This window comes from Nuphar pumila, chromosome 8 (genome assembly GCF_984573655.1).
Source record: "Nuphar pumila chromosome 8, dmNupPumi1.hap1.1, whole genome shotgun sequence".
NCBI classification, from domain to species: Eukaryota; Viridiplantae; Streptophyta; class Magnoliopsida; order Nymphaeales; family Nymphaeaceae; genus Nuphar; species Nuphar pumila.
Window position 1 is genome coordinate 9,902,225 of NC_143256.1, and position 26,156 is coordinate 9,928,380.

Genomic DNA, 26,156 nt, shown 5'->3' on the forward strand with positions numbered 1-26,156 from the left:
CTCCCTTCCTCCTGCAATCTAGGGTTTCTCCCGCTCTCTCTTGTCGTCCATCTTCCGATTCCTCAGCGTCCTATCCGACTTCTCCGGTTGATCGATTTCAGAATCTTTGAAATCTCGTTTTGACGTCGTCGCGGTCTCGTTCATTCGCGTCGTCCGGAGGAAAAAAATTCTGCGTTCCAGGGATCTTCGATCTTGCTCGTAGACGGTGCATTCAAATTTCCGGGTGCGATCGTCCTCCGCCGAGTCTTTATTTTTGGTGTTGTTTTGCTTTTTTTCGCTTTGGGGTTGCAATTTGGGCGTGTTTCCTGGCGGGAAACAAAAGGAAGAGAGTTTTTGCGATCGGCATGATGGTTTCAGATTCGGATTGCTTGATGGGAGATGGAATTGACGTGGTGCTCTGTTCGACGGAGGACGAGAGGAGGATAATTGGTGGGCTGTGGGACGCGGCGGAGTCGAGTTCGAAGGCGGGGGATGTTTTTTACGTCGTTTCGAGCAGGTTTGATGCTTCTCCCTGAATAGTCGCTGGTGATTTGGCTTGGTTTCTTGTTTTGTGAGTTTCGAAGTGCCTGGTTGTGTTGCGAACGAGTTTTATGCTCTGATGATTGTAAGGTTCATGGTTCTATGTTACCGGTTACACGCTTTTGTTAATTGAACATGTTAGCTTTTTGAATGACGTAGGATAAGTTTGATGGTCGTTGCTTCCGATTATTTATTTATTTTTTAAATTTTATTTTCCGGATTATGCCATCTACTTTGTTGAATAATTTTGATTGTTATACTGAACATAAGGGATACATTTTCCCGATATCTAACAGGGTAATCCGTCATTGGTATTCTAGTAGTTTCAGCCACAAAATTAGGTTCTTCACAATTGTAGCAATATCCATTACTTGCTTTCTGTAGCGCTACAGAGTGACGAGTTCTTTTATACTGGATACTGGTCGTACCCGAATGCACTAGACTAGCTGCACCTCGGATATAAGTAGAATTGTTTTGTTATGCAATCTAAGACTGTGGTGGATCCTTATTCCAGATCATGCTATGTGCTTGTTGGTTCATTCTACATTGTACTGAAATAGCTTATATATTTGCATTGTTTGCAGATGGTGGAGATCTTGGAAAGGATATGTAGAACCAGAGGAAAGCAGTACTCCTGTTGATAATAATTCTACTATCATGCACTGCAATAAGGAGGCCATTCAAAAGAAAGGGTGCAGGCCTGGGACGATTGATAATACTGACCTGGTGTCGGATGGAACTGATGGAAGTGTTGAGTTGGACCTTCGTAGCGGCTTACAGGAAGGGCATGATTATGAATTGGTTCCTGAAGAAGTATGGAAACAACTACTAGAATGGTTAGTGTCTTAGTTATTCTGTTTTTTATTTGCACCTTCCTTTCCTGGAGACATCTATTTTTAAGTTAATTTCAGAGGGAAAGTTGCTAGAAGTTACAGGAACGATTCTTCTTGTTTTTTTGTTAAAACTCGGTGACATAACTGGCATTGAATAAACCATCTGGCTACGAACAGCTATTTGTAATTCTTGCACAGTGTTATTTTTCTAATTCAATGGCGTTAATACCCTATGGAGATGACATATTGTTTTATTGATTCTGTTGCCTGCTTTAATTTCTTCCTGGAGTACCTACTTTATGATGATCTTAGAGTTCATTTTTTTTTTTAATTTAGTGACTTTGACTTTGTTGTTTCTTTGTCATTGTTATTATAAGATGACTGGAAACGGCATAAATTGGAAATTTTCATTTTCACATGCTTATATCGAGTTAATGACCATGCTGTATAATTTTAGAGGTCAACATACTATTATGTAATTCAGTAATTGTATTGCTTCTTCTTCATTGTATTTTTAACATAATGGCAATAAGTGGTCCAAAGTTAATTTCATGTTGCTGTGGGAATTTAAACAGCAGCCATTTTTGGCACGCCCTCCCCCTCAAAACATATTAATGACAGTGAAGAGCCATTATTACCATTTTTATGTATATTTTGATTTTTCCTCTTCTCCCTCACTTCATTATGTTCTGCATACTTATATGTTTTATTTATTTTCTATTTTTCTATTTTCTTCTTTTATCGTATTTGTGACAAAGTTATTAATTTCAAGGCATTGAATTTTTGCACCTTCAATTGTGGTTCAAGGTTTTGGTAACCAAATGTAGCTCAATAATGTAAAGTAATCTAATGGAGCTTAATATGGTAATTTTTTGTGCTATAGGTTGCATATGTCCTGATCTATTGTTGAGGGGTATTGAATACTGAGTAAAATTGACATCCCTATCAGATAATAGCCCTTAATGATATGTGCCTCCAATATGTTTACATCACATATTGGAGTTTGCATATCACATGTTATATTAGATCACTGGTGCATTACTTGAAGGCAATGATGTGCATGCCCGGTTTCATTTCTTGCCTTTGTTTGCTAATAGAAATAATTTAATGTCCTGTATGATCTGCAGGTATGGAGGAGGTCCAGCTTTACCTCGAATGCTCATTTCTTCTGTCTGTTCTGGAAAGGATTTTATTGTAGAGGTTTATCCATTGCGTCTTCAATTAGTTGTTTCTCACACAGATGATAGATCAACTCTTCGGATAAGTAGAAAGGTCCTTATTACTATTTTCTGCCATTACTGAATCATGGGAATTACTAATTTCCAACACGATTTATCTACATCAATGCTAACTTTTTTCATTAGGCTATTCCTCTTGTCATGATGCATAGTGTTCTGTTATATCACTATCTGTGCTGTCATCATGTCATGGTCGAGGGCGTGATCTTTAAATGTTTATTCCTAGTGCTGTAGTTTAAACTTTGAAGTTCAAATCAAAAGAGCTAAATTGTTTTAAGAGTGTTGTGAGACAGAAATCCAGGATTTTAGCCAGGTTATGATCATATTATTTTAGATCATGCTTGACATGATTATTCTAATATTTGTTGAGTATATGTAGTTAACTTTTGCTTGAAATGAGTGATAAGATTGCTTATTAGTAGTTAACATTTGATTTGTTCTTTTGCTGATATATACTTGCTGCAAAATGTTATTAAAGAAGCAACATATGAAGTGGAATACTATATTTAAGAATATATTATGAACTTGGTAATTTTCAAAGAATACTATATTTTAGAGTATTATTGCATTGATGACAGCTTAGATTTTACCAAGCATTTACTAAAATTTGAAATGTTATCTGCTTTTTTAATTTTTAAGTGTTTTCTTAACGTCCTTATGAATTTACCATTTAACATTATTGCTAATTAACCATTTCCTCTTAGGTGGCATGTCCAGTTTGTTGGGTATCCTATATGTAGTCACAAATACAGGCCATTTTCTGAAAATCTCCTGATTTTATTGAAAGATTCTGAAAAAACTGATATAATCCTGAAATGATATTTTCAAAATATCAATACTTTGGAAATAGTGTTTTTATCACGGTATTATCATGTTACATGACATTCAATGTACTTTTTATATTTTTAATGTTTTTTTACAGTTTCTAGTATATTTTTAAACTTAAATATACCAATATTCTCCTGAGATTTCCCTGAGAAAAACACATTTTTAATGTGGGATTTTCCTTTGCCTGAGAAAATCCTGATAACGAGATTTGTGACCAGTGTTGTGAAAAGCGTTGAGGCGTAGCGAGACACTCTACCAAAATCTGAGGCGAGGCGTAAAGCGTAAGCCTCAATTATTTTTTTGAAAACTTAAAAAAACTAAAAAAAATATCTAAAATTACAAATAAATAAAAAATGCTTTATTGATGAAGCAACAACCGACAAAAAATAAAAAATCTCAAATAAATACTGAAAAATATGAGATTAACATGTAAAAGTAACATTAATGCAACAACTTGATCTACGGAAGTATCTAATAAATAAAATATGAGCATTCATTCAATAAACAGATTTACTCTGTTATTGCACATCAAAATTTTGTACCACAATACACATATTTGAAACTCAATCTAATTTTGTTTTCTACTATGTGACATGCAAAATACAAGCAGTGGTCTTTGAGTAAAGAGGCATAAATACCATGGCTTGAAGATGAGTAACATTAAAGCCACAATTAAAATTATAAGAAAATAAGGTGTCAAGCATACTTAGCAAGATAAGAAAACATCAAAAATAATTTAGAAACAGCAGATAGTAAAAATCAACCACTAATGTTGTTCTTTACCAGTTTTAAGAATAAACATTATGACCAACAGCAAAGCCAAACTAACAACTCAGACATTCACAAATAATCATTATGTTATACCGAGTTTTTAACATAATCAGTAGCTGCCAATACGCACATGCACATAGACACACATACACATACATATACATGTATGTGAAATGCATGTTGTACAACATAAATTCTATCTATTTCATGTTGTATACCAGCCCAAAATTTAACGGTAAAGGGGAGTAGAACTCAACCGAACTGCAGACTGCTATTTCACACAGAAAAATAACAGAAAAGAAAACTATATACAAATTTCTTTCATATCTAAATGACAGAAAAATAAATAAAAAAAATAACAGAAAAGAAATTTTGTAAATGAAGAGGGGAAGGAGCATTACCTAAATGAAGAAGCTTGCGTGGCAGAGAGAGAGAGAGAGAGAGAGAGAGAGAGAGAGAGAGAGGATAAAATTAGGGCCCCAGACCCTAATTAGGGTCGGGGGCCCTTTTTTAAAACCCTAATTTTTGATCAAATGGGGGCTTTGACCCCTTATTTGACCAAAATTTCAAGGCGTGCGCGCCTCGCCCCGAGGCGTGCGCTTCAAGGCGTATGAGGTGCACGCCTCGGGGCTTTTGCGCTTTATACATGCGCCTCAAGGCATGAAGGCCCTTGCCTTGAGGCGAGGTGCGCTTTTTGCGCCTTGAGGCGCGTTTTTAATAACACTGTTTGTGACTGTGATCTTATATCACACTCCACTACCTCTATTTGGATTCTTACTACTGAAGCCGACCATGACTATTTCATGCATCCTTCCTTTCAACTTTGTTTTTCATATGCATGCCTACAAAAGGCTTTAACCGGTTTTCCAAAGGTTAACTAGAAGAATCCTGATCCCAGTTCCACTGTCATTTTTAGTGACTTACATGTTGTGTTCAGGGTACTGTGGGAGAGCTTCATAATCAGGTTTCTCAGATTCTCAAGTTGGAACCTGAGAAGGCAAGTGATTTTTTTTTTTCCTTTTTTCCAAGTAGGAAGTTGTGAAAGTCAACTTTGGAATTTTTGGCACAGATACACATTTGGGACTACTTCAATAAGAGGAAAAATGCACTGTTGACAGAACCAGATCAAACTCTTGAGGAATCCCAGTTGCAAATGGATCAAGATGTGAGTTTTCTGTTTATATTGTGATTGTGTTTTGCATTGTTCTTTCATTATAGTGGTGTCTATTATTTGTTAAAGTGAGGGAACATCTACTACTATTCAAAGTTTAAAAAAATCAGATAGCATGAGAAATTCGTCACTTCTCTGCATGTGCTATTGTTTACTGTGGGTTTATTTATGCTTGCGTTCTTTATATATATATATATATATATATATATATATATATATATTAAATTGTGTTTGCATTTGTTAGTCTTTCCTTGCTCATGACTTGTACATGTTTTTCCTTTTTGAGTGTTTGTTAGCTGTTTCACCATTATAATCCATTATTTTACTATACCTAGGACCTCGTAAGCCATTGTTAAAAAGTGTATATACATGTATGTATAATTATATAATTATATATAATAGATGTGTATTTATATATTATTTATATATTTTTCCCTTTTTCTTTTATTTATTTTTGTTTTTTTAGCTTGTCTAGTTCATTTTGAACTAGACTCAAACTAGTCAACATTTTCATGTTGACTAGTTTGAATAGCCATTGGAGCTAGTCCAACGGCTGCTGGAGCTAGTCCAACGGCTACAAATAGAGCCGTTGGACTAGCTCCAACGACTCTTTTGGAGCCTCTTAAAGGCCTTTCTCCCCCTTTCTCTCATGTATATAAATAAGGGTAACTCCCCTCATATTGTATCAATGTTTTTTAAGCATTTTATGTGAATGAAATAATTTTGTTATTTTCTTCTTGAGTTCTCTCATTTGTGCCATTTTGTGGGTTATGATTAAGGTGCCTTTTATAGACACTTGTCGTAAGCATTTGTGCTTTCGTGGAAGATCTTCATTTCATTACATGGTATCAGAGGTTCGAAGCTTTTAGATCTTGGAAAGTTGCTGCCTCGTTTTTCATGCAATTTTAGCAAGAAGTTGATTTGTGTCCTTGTTCGTGATTCAAATACTCTTGTGCTTACATAGTTGAAGAAAGAAGTGGTTTGAAAGATCGTTGACTACTCAAAGACCGAGAAATTGTGATTGTGTTCTTTCCCTTTCTCCTTTCTTTCATTTTTTTGTCTCTTCTTTTTTTCTCTCATCTTCTTTCTCTCTGTCTCACCCTTGTAAGAATGGATGTCAATGATAAAGTCACTATCATGCCCGTAAAACTAAATGATACCAATTATATGATGTGGGCTTCAATTATGAAACACCACATTTGGGGAAAGGAGTTATGGGGGTTAGTAGATGGTTCCGATTTGGAACCAAAACTAATTCTCAAAAAATTGAAAATAAAAAAGAGGTACCATACCCTCACAAAAGGAGAGAAAACCAAGGTACTAGCTACATACGAGAAAAAGTGGAAAGAGTGGAGGATGGAGGATGCCAAGATCATGTCTTGGCTAATTAATAGTGTTTATATCAAGAAATGCTCTAGTCTTGCAAAGTTTGAACATGTCAATAAGGCTTGGGAATACTTTAGAAATATGTATTCCCTTAGTGACATTGCGCATGCATGCAATTTACAAGACAAGGTGCGAACTATGACCCAAAGGAACAAAAGTATTAGATAATACTGTAATGAATTGTCTGAATCAGTGTTGAGAAAAGCGTTGAGGCATAGCGAGACGCTCCACTAAGAACAGAGGCGAGGCGTAAAGCGTAAGCCTCAAATATCTTTTTTGAAAACTTTAAAAAAATTATAAAAAAATTATCTAAAAATATAAATAAATAAAGAAATGCTTTATTGATGAAATAACAATCAATAAAAAATAGAAAATCTCAAATAAGTACTAAAAACTATGAGATTAACATATAAAAGTAACTAAAAACTGATTACATAACTGGAAAATATATGAGATTAACCAAAAGAAGTTAAAATATACTAAGAAACTGATTACATAACTGAAATAACTGGAAAATATATGAGATTAACCTACAAAAGTTAAAATATATGAGATTATTCTAAAAAATATGAGATTAACATATAAAAGTAACTAAAAAAATGATTACATAACTGGAAAATATATGAGATTAACCAACAAAAGATAAAATATACTAAGAAATTGATTACATAACTAGAAAATATATGAGATTAACCAACAAAAGTTAAAATATATGAGATTATTCTAAAAAATATGAGATTAACATATAAAAGTAACTAAAAAACTGATTACATAACTGAAAAATATATGAGATTTACCAACAAAAGTTAAAATATATTAAGAAACTGATTACATAACTGAAATAATTGGAAAATATATGAGATTAACCTACAAAAGTTAAAATATACTAAGAAACTGATTACATAACTGAAATTACTGGAAAATATATGTGATTAACCTATAAAAATTAAAATATATGAGATTATTCTAAAAAATATGAGATTAACATATAAAAGTCGTTAAAACATGTGTCATACCCGATAAAGGGGTATTTTTGTAATTCTACCCAATAGGGGCATTTCAGTCTTTTCTTTTTCCTCTTTATTCTTTGTTTTTTTTCTTTTTGGTTTTATTGGGTTACATTGGGGATCCCAACTAAGAGTCGTTGGGCCCCCCAACAGTCATTAATATGACCATCCCAATGGCCCCCATCTTGAGTTGTATAAATAGGGGTGTCCACCCCTTTGTAAAATAGGCTTCTCTAAGCCCTTGTGCTCAATAACATTCTCCTTTATTTGCAAGCCCTTTGTTGGTTTTTTGTATTTGTCCTTGAAGGACTTGTTCATTGCTATTGCATTTGTGGTTGTCCGTTTTAGGACATTGGGTATGCTTTAGCATTCCTCATATTACTTTATTACATGGTATCAAAGCAAGGTTGTGCCCTTGATCCTTGTTAAAGTTGTATTTGCTTTTCTTGTCTCTCTCTTTTTGCTCCTCTTTCTTGATCACCATGGAGGGTGAACAAAAGATAGATCTTTATTTCAAGTTAAATGGTTCAAACTATTTAGTACGGGCATCCGCTATGGAGAACAACCTCAAAGGCAAAAAACTTTGGGGTTATGTGATGGGCACCGTTCCAGAACCTCAACTTCAACTTACCAAAATATACGGAGATCAAGAAAAGGTTTTAGAAGGAGGTGCAAGAATCAAGGTGATTGAAGAATATCAATCCAAGATTATGGATTGGGAGAGTAAACATGCAAATATACTTGCATGGTTTATGAACAATGTGGAGTTAAAAATTCGTGCATAACATTGCCAAATTTCGTAAAGCTAACGAGGCATGGTTTTTCATGAAAGGTATGTACACACAAAAGGACCTCGCTAGACAATTCTTTCTTCAAGAAAAGATTTTCACTATTAAGCAAGGGGACATGTGTGTCCGTGACTACTTTAGCTCTCTTAGTCCTTTGTGGGATGAGCATGCCCTCCTAGAACCCAAGTGGGTGGCTAGTAAAGATGTAGAGCTTAGGAGAGAACAAATGAAAAAAGAATGTTTTTTTCTAATTTTTATATAGGCTTAGGCCTGATTATGAGCAAGTTAGATCCTCTCTCCTCCATAGATCTAAACCCCTTCCCCTAGAAGACGCGGTTGCCGAAATATGTCAAGAAGAAACCCGTCTTGGCATGATAAAAGGAGGAGATGAGGTCTTAGCCGTATCTATACCCGGCAACCATGTTAAGACCTATAAGCCTCCACATTTTGGGAGGCAAAATGGATATAATGGTAACTATAAGAAGGCCATATGCTATCATTGTCAAGAACCGGGACACATAAGGCCTAATTGTCCCAAGATAAATGAAGCTCTCAAACCTAGAGTTGTTTCTGTTGAAGAAAACACCCCAAGAAAGGAAAATTCAACCAAAGGAAAAGATTCATTTTCTCTTGCTCAATTATCGGAGGCACTTCAAATTCTATTCAATTCTCCATTTACATCGGGCGCCACCATTGCCTCTTCCTCTCCTCCAGGTATGTCTTCTTGGATCCTTGATTCAGGCGCTTCTTTTTATATGACACCAGTTGATAATGGGCTATCCGACTTACGTTCTAATTCAAAAACCTCCTATGTTTCAACTGTCGATGAAACATATTTGCAAATTAAAAGTGTTGGAACCTTAAGCTCTTTTGAAAAATTTCTTGTGCCCAATGTTAGAGTCGTTTCACAACTAAATTTAAACCTTCTCTCCGTTTCTTAAATTTTCGATCATGGATATGAAATCTCCTTTTCGAATAAGGGTTGCTCTGTGCAGGATCTCCGGTCCGGGAAGTAGATTGGGCAAGGCCATAGAAGGGGGGATCTCTATTACATAAACTACTTGAAACTCCCCACCAACTTTTTTTGTAATTATGTCCAAGATAAAGATATTAATACTTGACACAAAAGACTTGGACATCCAAGTTTCTCAAAAATGTATTCTTTTCCCTTTGGAAAAAAAAATTGTAACGAGAAAAATTTTGTTTGTAAGGATTGTATCTTTGAAAAATGAAATCCACTCCTTTTTCAAATAGAACTTTTGTGTCTAAGAGACCTTTTGAATTAGTTCATTCGGATGTGTGGGGCCCTTCTTCTGTCATATTAAAAGGAGGATACTCATATTATGTTACCTTTATTGATGGTTTTACTAGATATGTATGGATTTATTTTCTTAACTTAAAATCCGATGTATTCTCATTTTTTAAGAAATTTCGTATGATTGTCAAAAATCAATTTTTAAGTAATATCTCTATCCTTAGGTCTGATTCGGGTGGAGAATACTTGTCAAACGAGTTTCAAAATTATCTAGAAACCTAAGTCACACGGACTCGGCTAAAAGGTCGCCGCACCCACGTCAACCGTACCCGACACGGGTGTGGCTTTGGACCCGGGGCGGACACGGTCAACTAAGTGTCGGACTCGATCAACGCACCGGGGCCGAGTCCGTCCACATTTTGGACTTGGTCAACTTTGACCGAGTCTATTTTCATCCATTTTTAGGGCAAAAGACGTATAAAAACTAAAAAAACAATTGATCTTCGATCGTCTTCCTCTTTTATGTGTTATGTGTTATATTTTGGTAAGTTTGTGTTGTTACTTCAATAGAATTACTTTTTTATTTTTTGCTTTAAAATTTCCAATCTTATTATTGTTATATATATATATATATAGCTGTGTCCTCGTGTCCAAAATGTTTGAAATTGTTCTGCACCCGTGTCACACCCATACCCGCACCCATGTGACATAGCTAGAAACCAATGAAATTTGCCATAAAAAATCTTGTCCTAGAACTCCTCAATAAAATGGTTTAGCCGAAAGAAAACATAGATACATTTTGAAAACTACTAGGATTCATCTCATTTCAAAAGAAGTTTCAAAAAGTTTTTGGGCCGAAGCCGCTCTAATAGCAATTTATTTGATAAATAGAATGATCTCACCATCTTTACAAAATATATCTCTCTATGAAAAACTATTTGAAAGAATACCCGATTTCAATAGGTTAAGAATTTTTTGTTGTAAATGTTTTATTCTTTCGCGTAAAAGAGATAAATTATCACCAAAAGCTGTTGAATGTGTATTTTTAGGGTATGGAGAAAATAAAAATGGATTTAGATGCTTCGACTCCAAAAATAACAAACTATATGTGTCTAAAGATGTAACCTTTTTGGAAAATGAAAATGGTTTTGAAAAAACTAAAGACATTAATGAAGGCGAATATGCTTTCTTGTTTGATCTTCTTCCTTAAGAAGTGATTCTTAATAAAAATTCCGTGAATGACCAAGAAGATACTCCTCTTAATGATATTGAAAATGAAAATGTTGATGAAAACGATATCATTGATAGTAGACCAATTCAAACCTATATTCGGCGTGGTCAACAAGTCTCCATGAATGCATTGGAAAAATACTCTCAGGATTCTAACATAGAGGAAATTTCACTTAGAAGATCCAGTCGTATCTCCAATCCTCCTAACAGGTTTGTTTCCTATGACTCACTAACACTAAAATATAGGTCATGCCTAATTGTGTTACATTCATTCCATGAACCATCCCACTATAATGAGCCTAAGAATTTTTCCCAATGAGTTGAAGCCATGAACCTAGAACTTAGTGCTCTTGAGAAAGCAAAAACTTGGGAAATAACTTCATTACCTATGAGAAAGAAATTTATAGGATGTAGATGGGTCTATAAAGTCAAAACTAAGAGCGATGGGTTCTTAGAACGCTACAAAGCTAGGTTAGTAGCTAAATGATACTCTCAAGAATATGGTATTGATTATGAGAAAACCTTCACCCCGGTTGCTAGATTGACCAGTGTTAAGACCCTTATTGTTGTTGCTTCTATTAAAAAATGGCCTATTTATCAATTAGATGTTAAAAATGCATTTTTAAATGAGGAACTAAACGAAGAAGTTTACATGGATCTACCGCCAGGGGTATGTATTGGTAATGATAAAATTCTCAAACTCAACAAAGCTTTATATAGATTAAAACAAGCCCCCAAAGCTTGACATGATAAATTTAGCAATGTAATGACACGTTTAGGTTTTCATTCATGTTATACTGACATTGTTTTTTTTTTTGTGAAAAGTACAGGATCCATGGTGGTTATTCTCCTGCTTTACGTAGATGATATGATTATCACTGGAAGTGATAAATAGGGAATTAATGACATCAAGAAAGTTTTAAAAGAAAATTTGACATGTCTGATCTTGGATTCTTAAGATATTTTTTAGGTATTGAAGTGACGTACTCTCCTAGAGGGTACATTCTTTCTCAAATGAAACTTTGAGCTGACATTTGTTCAAAATTCAACATTTTCGACGACAAGAAGACAGAAACCCCTGAAGTTATCAATGCCAAATTAAGATTGGAAGATGGAACTCTTCTTGAAGATCCTACTTCCTATCATCAACTTATCAGGTCTCTGACATACTTATCCATCACTCGGCCAGACATTGCTCATGCAGTTAGTTTCAACACGCTCCAACAACTGTGCACATGAGTGCATTCTTAAGAATCATCAGATACATTAAAAACACTATAACCAAGAGAGTTTTTCTTTCTTCATCTTCGTCACTTGATTTAATTGCTTATAGTGATATTGATTGAGAATGAAATCCCAATGATAGAGTCTCAACTACAGGTTTCTGTGTATTTTTAGGTGACTATGATTTCTTGGAGATGCAAGAAGCAACACAAAGTATCCTTGTCCTCAACAGAAGCAGAATATCGTGCAATGGCCACTACAACCATGAAGCTTGTATGGCTTCATAGTTTTCTTAGTGATATGAGCATAATCATCTCTACACCTTTGAAGATATGTTGTGACAATAAAAGTGCCATTTATATCGCAAACAACCACACCTTCCACGAACGTACTAAACACATTGAGATCGATTGTCACTATGTACGTGATGAATATTGAAGAGGGACTATCACATTGCCATATGTTACATCAGAGTATCAGTTGGCAGACTTCTTCACTAAAGCTCTTGCTGCTCCTCGCTTTATCTTTCTACTTAAAAAGCTTTCGGTCGATCTCTCTGTATAGCTTGAGGGAGGGTGTTAAAACATGTGTCATACCTAATAAAAGGTATTTTTGTAATTCCCCTCAATAGGGGCATTTCAGTCTTTTCTTTTTCTTTTTTCTTTTTCTTTTTCTTTTTCTTTTTTGGTTTTATTGGGTTACATTGGGGGTCCCAACTAAGAGTCGTTGGGCCCCCCAATGGTCATTAATATGACCGTTAGGGGCTCCCAACGACTCTTAGTGAGAGCCCCCTAATGGCCCCCATCTTGAGTTGTATAAATAGGGGTGTCCACTCCTTTGTATGATAGGCTTCTTTAAGCCCTTATGCTCAATAGCATTCTCTTTTATTTGCAAGCCCTTTGTTGATTTTTTGTATTTGTCCTTAAGGACTTGTTCATTGCTATTGCATTTGTGGTTGTCCGTTTTACGACATTGGGTATGCTTTAGCATTCCTCGTATCTATTTTCGCTTACTTTATTACAAAAGTAACTAAAAAACTAATTACATAACTGAAAAATATATGAGATTAACCAACAAAAGTTAAAATATATTAAGAAACTAATTACATAACTTAAATAATTGAAAAATATACGAGATTAACCAACAAAAGTTAAAATATAATAATATACTAAGAAACTAATTACATAACTGAAATAACTGGAAAATATATGAGATCAACCTACAAAAATCTTGTTGATCATGTCTCAGACATCTTATTGTAAAATTTTTTTTGAGCCTTTAGCTACAGAGGGTCGCCCCTCAAGGCGAGGCGCGCCTTTTGTGCTTCAAGGCACATTTTTTATAACACTGGTTTGAATTTTGGGAAGAGTTGACTCTTCTTGAGCCAAAGTGACACTATCTAGAAGATATCGAACTTCGCCAAAAATAACTCGATATGGAACATTTCTATCAATTTGTAAATGGTTTGAGGCCATAATTTGAAACAACCAACCCTTCTACATAGAAGAAAAGTTTCCTCTATTGTTGACATTATTGAGGAATTAACTATGAAGAAAAATAAGCTAAAAAAGAATACTCCAAAGAATGAAGAGGATTCTAGTCGTATATAGACCAGAGAACTATATGTGCACTTATAAGCCACCTCATTTCGATAGATAAGGCAATGACTATGATAAAAAGAAAGTGATTTGTCACCATTATCATGAACCAGGACATTATAGGCTTAAATGTCTCAAATTAAAGAGAAGAGATGAAAAGAAAGTTGCATTAGTCGGTTTATCACAAGAATCAAAAGACCAAGACAATCAAGATGCACCCATATTTATGGCACAACTAATGAAAATTCTTCAACTTCTTAAAAGAGCATATTCTTCAACTAAAGCCTCAATCGGAGCAGCTGTTTCATCATTTTTCAATCCCAGTAACTATCTTTGGCTTCTTGACTCTGGTGTTTTTTTTCATGACACCAAATAATAAAACTTTATCCGATTGTCATAACAACTCAAGTGTGTCAATTGTTTTAACAGATGATGGTACATCTCTTGAAATAAAAGAAAAAAATATATATATAATATAAATATATATATATATGTATTATATATAATTATACATATATGTATATACACTTTTTAACAATTTGTAATAGTAAGCTTCAACTTCAGCTGGACCCATGTCCAATTACTGTATCCTGGTTGATAGAGAATAGGATCACTTTTGTCCTCCTTATTTTGGTTGTTTGTATATGTGTCTTTGTAAATCTTCCTGCTGTTTACGAGTGTTATTGTCTTTTGCCATTTAATCTTTTGCACGTGTCAGACCCATGTGTGCATGCTTTTCTCCTGGCACAACCTTTTCGGTCTCTTTGATAAATTAAGTTGGTCATCAATGATGTCTGTGCCTTCTTTTTATGCATAATTGGTTCTTTACATCTAATTTATGGAGAATAATGCTTCCATCATACATGACCTTGTTTGAACTTTGAAGTTAGTGCTCCGAGCATTGTGCACAAAGGAGTGGTCATTATTTTGTTCTGATTGGTTGATTAAAATTGTTTTTTGCCCAGTGAGAAAAACATTGTAGTTGAGCTGTGAAAATAATCTTTCAGTTTAGCTGTGAAACTGTAGCTGATTTTCATTTTCATCTATCACTGTCTACTTTCTGAGCTAATACACCTACTTCAGTATGCATTCTATGTTTTTGAGCTAAAAACATATAGTTCCCACTGTTTTTGTTATTTTGTATTTGCAAATATTTGTGTCTAAACCATTTGATCATTTGGATAATTTGCTTGTGCAGATTCTTGTTGAGGTTCAGACTAATGGGGCTTGGCCGAGTGACAGTCTTAAATCTGGTTATGAAATGGTTTCATCAAATAATGAGCTAGCTCTGGTGGCAATAGAGCCTTCAAGGTCATCTTTTTCAATTGCAGGAGGACCTACTCTATGCAATGGGTATTCCACCGAGTTTGCTTCAGATTCCTTGAGCAGTAGTAGTTTGAATTTAATGGGAAGAGATTCCGAGGATGGATGTGAACGTCTAAGCACAAATGGCAATGGGTGTTATTCTGGGTTGACAGGATTGCAGAACCTTGGAAACACATGCTTTATGAATAGTGCCCTTCAGTGTTTAGTGCATACACCTCCGCTTGTAGAGTTTTTTTTGGGGGATTACAGCACGGCGATCAACAGACAGAATCCTTTAGGGATGGATGTATGTTTAAGTTCTTTTCTTATGCATTTTCTTACCCTGTTTGCTTTAGCTTCACATGTTTTGTCTTTCTAACAATAGTTGTTGATTTTCTGCCTGCCTTAATTTTAAGGCTGGTTGGAATGATCTAATTTGTTGTAGTTGTGCAGGGTGAGCTAGCATTTGCATTTGGTGAACTATTGAGGCAACTATGGGCACCTGGTCGGACTCCAATTGCTCCACGTTTATTCAAAACAAAGCTTGCTCGCTTTGCTCCTCAGTTCAGTGGATACAACCAACATGATTCTCAAGTTAGTAATTTTTACAGCTGACTAAGTCTCTATTGTTAGTTCTTGTGGTTATTATTTTTTAAGGCACCAATGATGTAATTTACGGTTACTGTGAAAAGTGATTATTATTTTCTTTTTTAGCTTTTGTTAGTGCTAGTATTGTATATCTGAGCCCTTATTTCTAGATAACAACCTACATCAGTGGACGCTTCACTTGGTCTGCATGCCCTCTGAAACGATGTGAGATTGACACAGTAACTAGAAATGCCATGACACTTCATGGATGCAATCAGCCGTCTGTCAACCACAATTAACACCACTTGTGGGCCTTTAGCTATTTTCTATTTTAAGCATCTATTTTGTCATTGCTTGTAACTTTTCTTTTTATAGCATGTGATTAATGTGACAGTTTTTTATTTCTTCATGATCTTGAGCCTTGTAACTTATTATTATACATTTGGAATGCGGATGAGTAATCTATTATCTATGTATATAATTTAAACAATTAAATAAACAAAAAATTATGGGGCCTCATTTTTGACAGGATCGAGCCAGCTTGTCAGTGTGCCATAGCCTAGTCAAACTGACCTTAGGGGCGTAATTGGTTGGGTTCGGTTCAGTTCTTGTTAGACTTGTTTTTTAATTGGATCTAAAAATTAGACCCGAACCCAGGCCAATTTGATTCGGGTATGGGTTTTGGGTTTGGGTATGGCTAAAATTGAGGGCCCATATGGATTAATGGTTCTGAAAACAAATAATTTTTTTAAATAAAAGAAACAAATTTCAAAAGATTTTGGCTATGAAGATTTGTCACAAAATCATGAGATTTTCATCTAAACTATAAATATTGCAGATGTGTTGGTGCTTTTAACTTTTAAGAAAATTTCAAAATTTTCAAGATATAAATACATCTCATGATATTCTTACTATGTTTTAATCCTTAAACAGCACAAAAGGAAATACTTTTATGATTAGTAGTGTAAACTGAACTATTTAATTCAATATCTATAGAATTTCAGGCGCATACTTCAAAAAGAATTATGCAATTTGGAGATCTCTGAACCTCCTGCAGTTCAGAACTCTCGCTCAAATGCATATAGCAGGTCTCGTGGTTGAGCTGAACTTTTCAAAACCGTAGTTTACTTAAATGGAAATAAAACATATATATATATATATAGCATAATTCTAATGTAATTCTTTTTACTATTCCATGAAACATGAGTAGGTTATAACTTATAAGGGCTAACGATGATCAACCCAAAGTCAAACTGTAGTCAGCATAAGGAAGAGCCTCAGTGGGCTATATTTGCTGTCATGTTTGGGGTCACATTGAGATTGGTCCACATCCACGTTAGGCTGGCATGATGTTGTAAATATTTTCTTTTTAATATATCATGGTAGATGAGTACCTGACCCATATGCTACCTGTTTCCAGCCCCATGCATATGAAATAACGGTGTTAGTTAAACAATTTAAACTGAGAGAGAAAAAAAATTGTAGTTCTCACTTTATTTTTATTATTGATAAAGTTTATATTAGCAGCAACATAATCACCAACGTTGGTCTTGACAATTTCTCAGCAACACATTCTGTTTGCAGAATAAGGAAATTATGTTTCTTGGAAAAATATCAGAAAATATTTATTATTTGGAAAAGAAAATGAAAAAGTATAATTACATAAAAAGCAGCAAGTATCAAATAATTAGAAAAGTAAAGAATTAGGATAAATAAATTCTTCTTGTGAACTGTGATTTTTCTTATAACATAGCAACTAAGTTAAAACTAGTAGCTATGTCACACGGACTCGGCTTTATGGTCGCCACACCCGCGTCGACACGCCCCGACACAGGTGCGAACACGGGTGCGGCTTCGGACACGGGGCAGACTCGGTCAACGGAGAGTCGGACTCGGTCAACGCACCGAGTTCGTCCACGTTTTGGACTCGGTCAACTTTGATCGAGTCCATATTTGTCCATTTTTTAAAAAAAAATTGTTAATTTTTGCTTTATAGAACAAAAAAATCCTAAAGTGTATTGCTCTCTCTATATGTAAAAGCTCTCCAAATTCCCAGTCAATTCTTACAAGTCAAATAAAGTATTGATTTCATTGAAAAATGCAGGGTATTACAACAGTTAATTTGCACACGAATCTAGAAACGAAGCATGAAAAGGGCTGAACAAAAAAAGGTGAATATCCAAATGAGCACTACCTTATGTTGTAATGCAAAGAGATCCCATTCGGAAATCGAACCATCAATGTTTCATTTAGCATTGTGCCCATAGTGCCGAACACTTCAGGCCCGAACGACACCACGTGAGAGATGAGATCCTCAAGTCGGAGTTACCATGAATCGTCTAGCATTAAAATGCATCCCCTTCAGGCCCGAACGACACCACAACACCACGTTAAAATGCTAATTTTTGCTTTTTTTATTTATAATCTTATTATTAATTTATTGTTATATATATATATATATATATAGCCGAGTCCCCGTGTCCAAAATTTTTGAATTTGCGCCGCACCCGCACCCATGTGACATAGACTAGTAGTATTAAAAAAATTGTTTTAGACTATTATTAGTTTTGTTTTATGAAAAATATTGTGATATATCAACGATCAGGGGCGGAGCCCACCCTGACCCAGGAAAAACCCCCAAGGGGTAATGGGACCTGGACTGTAGGTGGACAGTGCCCACCCTGACCCGGACTGCTGGTGGGCAGTGTCTAGGGTCTGGGTGGGAACCACTCGTTCCCAACCCCCGAGCCGAGTGGCGAGTACATACCCACCTCACTCTCTCTCTCTTTCTTTGATTTTGGTTAGACATAGTTTTTTTTGTTTTCAGTTAACATAAATTTATGATTTTTTAAAAAATTAAGGTATTGATTTGGACTTTTCCAAATGACATAAATGTTTAATTAAGGGTTCAAGTTTTGTTTTGTGTTCTTTTTCTTGCGATTTATCTGATAATAGCATGAATGTTCTGATTTTAGGAATCTTATTTGTTTTTTTAGCATAATGTATGATAGGGTTTTTGTTTTTTATTTAGTTTATTTTTAAATAGCATAAATGTTTAATTAGAGTTTTAAGGTTTTTTGTATGTTTTTTAATTAGCATTAGGCATGCAATGAGTGCTTGATTGTAGTTAGAATATTAGTTTTTTTTTCAATGAACGTAAATCCATGATTTTTTTGAGATTAGGGTATTGGTTTGCATTTTTCCAAATGATGCAAATAATTAATTACAAATTTTGAGTTTTTTTGTGTTATTTTTTATTTTTATATATCATTATGTAAGATTCCATTAATGAATGCTTGATTTTGGTTATTACTCATCAAACCCCTAAATCTTTGATTTTTGTTAGAATTTAAGTTTTTTTTTGGTTTCTTAAATGCCATGAACATTTAATTAGGCAATTTTGTCTCTTTTTTTTTCAATCAACATTAAACATGATTCCATGAATGCACGTTTGATTTTGGTTAGAATTTTAGAGGATATGAATGCTTTGAACCTCACCGAGGACATGGCATTGGATAGAAATGATTGGAAGAGAAGGATTCATGTGGAAGACCCAGAATGATTTTCTTTTTTGGTTCATATCACCGACCCCAATTGTTTTGGGATGAAGGCGTAGTTGTTGTTGTTGTTATATTTCTTTTTCAATTAACATATCTATGAATCATGTTATTAGAATTTAGGATTTTGATTTTTTTAATGTGCATTTGTGCTCACCCTAGTTTAGATTCCTGGCTCCTCCCCTGTCAATGATATTTTTCAATTTTGAGATTTCCGACTGAGAATATCAAAAAGTCACTCTCACCCTCATATGGTGGCTATGTTACCCGAACTTGTTCTTTATGGTGCCCATATCACATAGATGCATGTGGAAACTGGGAGCTAAGAATGGATTGGGATGTGGCTGGGCAATGTTGTAAGGATTTGATAAAGAGTCTTTATGACATGGCTTCTAGGAGTATAATGAGGTGAGGAGGACAATTGCCAAAATGGAACCTGTTGAGAGAGTAAATGTGGTGATCATGTTTACACATCACTAAGGTGTATAAGAAGCAATAGCTGGGCCAACAATTAGCAAAATAATTGAGATGAGAAAGGTGAAGTCCTAAGTTAGGAGCGTGCTTCAGTTTAGGCCCTTGCTGAACAATAGTTGCTGTCTCATCTGGCCATGTAGGGGCAAGTTCTTTTCTTGCCATTGTGGCATGGAGTTTGTTACTAATTATCTTAGGATGAACTCTGTATGTAACAAGATTGGCTTTGCTTTTTGAAGTTCTGAATAATTCATTTTACTATAATGTGAATATTGTCATTCTCATACTTGAAATGATATCACAAAACTTTTATCTGTTGAAACCATTTTTTGGCATTTAACTGATATAACTTTCCAGGAACTATTCATTCTTTTGTCCCAATGTGCTGTTATGCATATATAGGTGTGTTGTTTCCTTGTGCAGTACAATGGTTTCTTTTGCCAATTATGGCAAGCTCTGATTAATTTCCCATGCAGGAACTTCTGGCTTTTCTTTTGGATGGACTGCATGAAGATCTTAATCGTGTGAAGCAAAAGCCTTATATTGAAACAAAGGAACCGAATAGACGACCTGATGAAGAAGTTGCCGACGAATACTGGGCAAACCACAAGGCTCGAAATGATTCTATTATTGTAGATGTTTGCCAGGTATATTTTAATCTCCATAGATTTCCTTTTCTTCTCAGTTCTTTATCTTTCTTGTTTCATAGGAGGGCAAGGGGCTGTTGATGTCTTAGAGTTTTTTATTTTGTAGTTCAGTATTGTATTGTTCTTCCTCTTAGTTTCCATCTGCCATTTAAATTCTGTCATTCAGGCTCTAGATTTGGTCAAAGAATGGGGGACTTTCAGCTTATGTTCATGCTGGTTTCTTGCTGAGTCTTTGTTAGCATTTCTTATTGGGTTTGTCAAGGCACTCCAATGGATGTTAACAAGTTCATCACATATTTATAACCTCAACAAATTAAAAGGTTATTTGATAGTTTCATGCATTTGTCACCACCATGATCATTTTTGTTATTTTATAATGTATACATGACACATTTATATCTGTATTTTGAGAATTTACAATGTGTTTCATTTGCGAAATTATAAAATTGCAATGGTCAGTGACAAGAAGTGAAATGATTCAATGTGCATGTTGTGGGTATAAACTTGTGGTAATGTGCCACAGATAGCCATGTATGTTTATATGTGTGTGTATTAATATTGGTATTTCATAATTTTTTGACGAAAACCTCATCTCTTACTGTAGCTGGCATTACCTTTTTCAGGGTCAATATAAGTCAACATTGGTTTGTCCAGTTTGCAGCAAAGTTTCTGTCACTTTTGATCCCTTTATGTACTTATCACTGCCATTGCCTTCAACAGCTACTCGTTCTATGACAATTACAGTATTCTACGGGTATGGAAGCGGACTTCCCATGCCTTTCACTATAAATGTGCAAAAACAGGGTCACTGTAAGGATCTCACTCAGGAATTAAGTGTTGCATGCTGTTTAAATGCTGATGAGAGTCTATTGCTTGCGGAGGTAAATTTTACATGAACCTGCACCTTTGTAATACATTGCTTGTTGCTTTTGATTCTTATTATCTAGATGAACACTAAATTAGAAGCTTTTTTAATTTCCAGGTTTATAACCATCGAATTTATAAATACCTGGACAATCCATGTGAACAATTATCAGCTATCAAAGATGATGATCGTATTGTAGCCTACAGACTTCCTTTGAATCATGAGAAACTGTTGAAGCTGGAGTTACTTCATCAGAGGAATGAAGTGTAAGCTTTTAATATCTTTTAGATCTCGTGTTGATTATCTTTCCTTGGGTTGAATCCAAAATGTTAAGAGCTAGGGCGTTTTTTCCCTCTCCACATGCCATGTTATGCCCTGTGGGTGGACAAGCATTGCTTCTTGTTTTCTCAGAAATACCAGCTGGGGTGGTTGCTTTTCCTTTATATTTTTTGATTTCATGTTTCTTGACTACGAAACCCAGGGTATCACTCAGCTTGGCTATTAAATAAGAAAGGAAAGGTTTCTCCTATGTTGCACAAATTTCTCTATAGGTTTGACATGGATCAGATAGATCAGATCTATGCTCAGTCAATGGAAATGCACTCCATCTTTTCCATGATCCAGTGAGACTTGGTTCAATTTAGTTATTTGATTCATCAGGATCAAGGATCCATCAACATCTTCAATACCAAATATTGGTTTACTTTTATCCAGCGATACCTGGCAGCCAGAGTATGCAAAAGCTAAATCTCAAAGTGTCTGACTTGAAGTGTTTAGAAACACAAAGAATCTTGACATTTCAGATATCATAGAAGGATGAAGCTAAAGCTAAGGTCAATGTCAACAGTCTTTTGCATTCTGGTGGTCAGGAATAGTAGGGAAGAGAAAAAGTCAAGGTGCTAAGCGAGTAGGTGTAAGAGAAAAGGATAAAATTAGAAGAGGGAGAGAAAGAGGGTCACAAAAGAGTCATATGCAAACGGGTCATAGTTTCATCTACATATAACATTTATGCACAACCTGTAAATTATCCCCTCCCAGAAGATGGTTATATTTCTGCATACATGAAGAAATCACTGACAACATGATAACCAACTAAGAAGCTAGTAAGTGTAAAATGCCCTTGAAAACATTTCTGCCTCATGGTTGGACAAATATGTTACATGTCCTCAACTTTCCTAGATTCCTTCGAGTCTAGATTTTCCAACTGCTTTGGTGAAGATATTAGCTTCACATATGGAGCACAAAGTAATTTTTTCTTTTTACCCTTCCCCTAACGTGTGACAATCAATTTCTATGCGCTTTGTTTTCTCAACATAGTTGGCTGCAAGATGGCTGCTTGATTAACGTAAATAAATTCGGCATGAAGCTTTAAGTTATCTCCAAGATCTTCACATGTGCTTTTTATGCAGAAGACTTCACACACACCGTGAGGCAGGGAATTCTGCTTTTCCTTGGCATTTGATTTTGAAAGTTGAAACGACATACTGTTTTTAAGCCCTTGTCACGAGAGAGCCTCCAATTTGCACATAACAACCACTGGTAGATCTTCTATCATCTGTTGATCTGGACCAGCTATACACATTTGCTTCACAATAAATGTGATTTCTATGAAGAATTCTTACTCTTGGAGTTTGCTTAAGATATCTCAATGTTGTGGTCATATTCAAGTTTGGTTTCAATGGAAATTAACATCTAGACAGGTAACCACGGAGGAGTCCCTTGCAGCGAGGTCAAGGCTGTTGGGTAGGGTGGACCTCAAGGATTTTACTGACCTGCGGGTGTGTGGTCGGGGATGAAGGGGTTTCCCTTGGCCTAGCCAAAAAGAGGAAAACAAAATGTTTGGCTTCGATTGAGCATGCATGAATCTACTTATAATGCTCACATGATATGTATGTTCCATTGATGGCTAGACAATCTCTATTCTTTGAACCATGACTTGAGCCCAAAGGTGGGTTTGTAGCCTTGGCACTTATCCTTCTTGTTCCTTGAGTTAGGGCTGTTAACAGAACGGTTTCTGTCGGATAACCAACCAGGCCGGAACCTGAACACCAGGGTAGGGCATAAAAAATTCTGACCCGGGCATCATCTGGATTGACTCGAACATGACCTGAGTAACATGCAGGCTGGGTTTGGGATATAATTTTGCCTGTAGAATGTTATGAGCCACCTTCTCTCGGATATTCTCAAAACCTTGATTTGAGCCAAATGAAAGTAAATTTCATATGGGATATTTTGACCGTACACTTGTCTGTGATTCTACTTAATCATCCTCCATCTGTATGCATGCACAAACATGTGTTCCCCCCTTCCGTCCCTTGAAAATTTAGTTGTCTCAGGCTTCATGTTAAATGTTGCTGTTTTACTATTTTATGCACCTGGTGACCCTTGGAAATCACATCCTAGAGGGAATCAGGAAACCTATGTGATTGGGGCTCTCATCATGAACTATTTCTGTGAAGAAACTGGGCAAAGTCTCTTCTGTAGCAACTTACCTAGCAGCATAGCAAATCATCCTTATACAATTTTTCCCTCTCAGAGAAGTTATTCAAACTGCAAGATTTTTTGTGGTCCTTTTTCTTTTGAAAAATGTGTGATGGATTTTCAGGAAAAAGGTGATATTAAATTTGTTCCATAGTCTTTATGCACATCATGAAGCATGTTTGCGTTTTCAGGTATTTTGATTTTCACAAAAATTGCCACTGGAAACCATTTGGAACACCACTTATCACATGCTTGCCCGAGGGTGCGCGAAGTGTTGCTGACATTCAAGACGCAGTCAGGACTGTGCTTGCTCCACTGTTTAGAAAGAAATCCTTGAGTTATTCAAATAGAATGAAAACCCAGAAAGATGATGATTTAATTGATGGGGCGGATGACACATTAATGGAGAACTGTGATCCTCATACAGGACTTGAGAACCAGTCTGCAAGTGATATTGGATCAAAATATGTATGCAATGGAGAGCCATCATTTCAGCTGTTGCTTATAGATAATAAGGGTTTGACTAAACCTCTGGACGGTGATGCATTTGTTTTCTTGAACACATCCACCAGGGTTCAAATTGCAATGCGTTGGTCAGACCAGGATCAGGACTTATATGACACCTGTTTCCTTGAGATTCTTCCTGAGGTCTTCAAATCAGGATTTGTTATGAAAAAGATACGGCAGGATGCTGTCACACTGTTTTCGTGCTTAGATGCATTTCTGAAAGAGGAACCTCTTGGTCCTGATGACATGTGGTTAGTAAATTTTATGATGTTTAGACCTCTAGCAATGAGTGTTTCTTATCACTAACTTCATTAGTATATGTTGTTTGCAGGTACTGTCCTAGCTGTAAGGAGCACAGGGAAGCGACAAAAAAACTGGACTTGTGGAGATTGCCGGAGATTCTAGTTGTTCACTTGAAACGGTTCTCTTACAGTCGGTATTTCAAGAACAAACTTGATACCCTTGTCAACTTTCCGGTTTGCAATCTGGATTTAACAAAATATGTGAAACAAAAGGGGATGCCTGAGACTTACGCATACGAGCTCTATGCAATTAGTAACCATTATGGTGGCATGGGTGGTGGTCATTATACTGCATATGTGAAGGTAAATTGCAATTATTTTGCTCTTTTGCTTTTTTCCTGAGATTAGAAATTTAGTACTGTTACCTTGTATTTTATCTGTTTCCTTTTTGTAATCTTGGATTCGGTGCATCAGTGATTACAACTTGGGTCTTATCATCTCTGTGCAGCTCATTGAAGAGAACAGATGGTACAGCTTTGATGACAACCATGTTTCTCAAGTTAGCAAGGATGAGATTAGGACTTCTGCTGCTTACGTGCTGTTCTATAGACGGGTTAAAGCGGAACCGGTTACGGGAGAAAGTCGAGAGCAATCTCATTTGGACAGCCTAAGTTAAGCGTGGGTGTTGGCCTTTCGATTGAAATGATGGTGCCAATTTTCTTTTGCGGATTTCGGAGATCCGCAGCTGCTGTAGCTTGGTCAGTGCAAGATGGCGTATATTTGAACAAGAATGATATATTTGAACAAGAATGATGCGTCGTCCAGTGGAGCTTAGAAGGTGACTGTGCAGATGGCTGATCAATCTCAGGGAAGGAAGCCTCTATAATGGGGATAGATGGATGGGGTAGAGGTCGGGCCTGGTTATATTCTGAAGTTTGAATCAGCGGGTTTTAAAATCTTGCTGCTGGACCATCAGTACTATTTTTTTGGCGTTTTCCCTTTCTTTTTTCCTTTTTTTCTTTTCTTTTGGGTGGGTAGGGGGAGGGTGGGGGCGTCCATTTTATTGTAAACGGTGTGAGAATTAGATAGGCATTGGGTTTGTCATTTTAATATATAGATCGGTTGATTTTTTAGGGCAGAGGGAACTTATTGTTGAATCAAGATGGATGAATAGCCTGAGTTTTATCCTAATCACGTCAGTGTATCATTCATGCTTCAGGGAAGAGAGCAAAGATTTTTGTTCTTCGTTACTTGTCCATTGGTCCTTGAGAATTACCCTTGAACTAGTTGTGGTGATAGTGTACATCGTTGAGTCCACTTCTGCGATCTGGTGTCATACAATTCCGAGCCGGATCTGGCTATCCAAACGATTAGGCATAACTCCAACCCCTCTACCAACGGGGGCTACGCTTGTCTGGTAGCTAGTACACGGCATCTTGTGTTGGGATGTTTCTAGTTCAAATCCCAACGGTATCATTGTATAACTGGTAGGGGTCTACCTAACCTCAGCTTGCCTTAAAAAAAAAACTCCAACCACCCTCATGGATGGTGCCACGGATAAAATTCCAGAAGGTGTCGACATTAAGAAAATGATTGTACAGTGCGACAAAACGTTTTTTTTTTAAATGCGTTACAATTTTTGAAA

The 26,156-nt window shown here is 35.8% G+C and overlaps 1 protein-coding gene across 2 annotated transcripts; it reads left to right on the plus strand.

Annotated features, from left to right (window-relative positions):
* Positions 1–25,702, plus strand: LOC149829580 (ubiquitin carboxyl-terminal hydrolase 9-like). Of its 2 annotated transcripts, XM_090016027.1 has the most exons (13): positions 1–496; positions 1,104–1,355; positions 2,480–2,624; positions 5,127–5,186; positions 5,259–5,354; positions 15,047–15,460; positions 15,607–15,747; positions 20,246–20,416; positions 21,040–21,297; positions 21,399–21,547; positions 23,954–24,520; positions 24,601–24,874; positions 25,020–25,702. In XM_090016027.1, exons 1-13 carry the CDS (start codon positions 345–347, stop codon positions 25,185–25,187), a joined length of 2,847 nt encoding a protein of 948 aa, XP_089872153.1. In that variant the 5' UTR covers positions 1–344; the 3' UTR covers positions 25,188–25,702. The 2 variants fall into 2 exon arrangements, with proteins under 2 accessions (XP_089872153.1, XP_089872154.1); XM_090016028.1 differs by lacking the exon at positions 5,127–5,186.
* Positions 25,703–26,156: the final 454 nt, after the last annotated feature.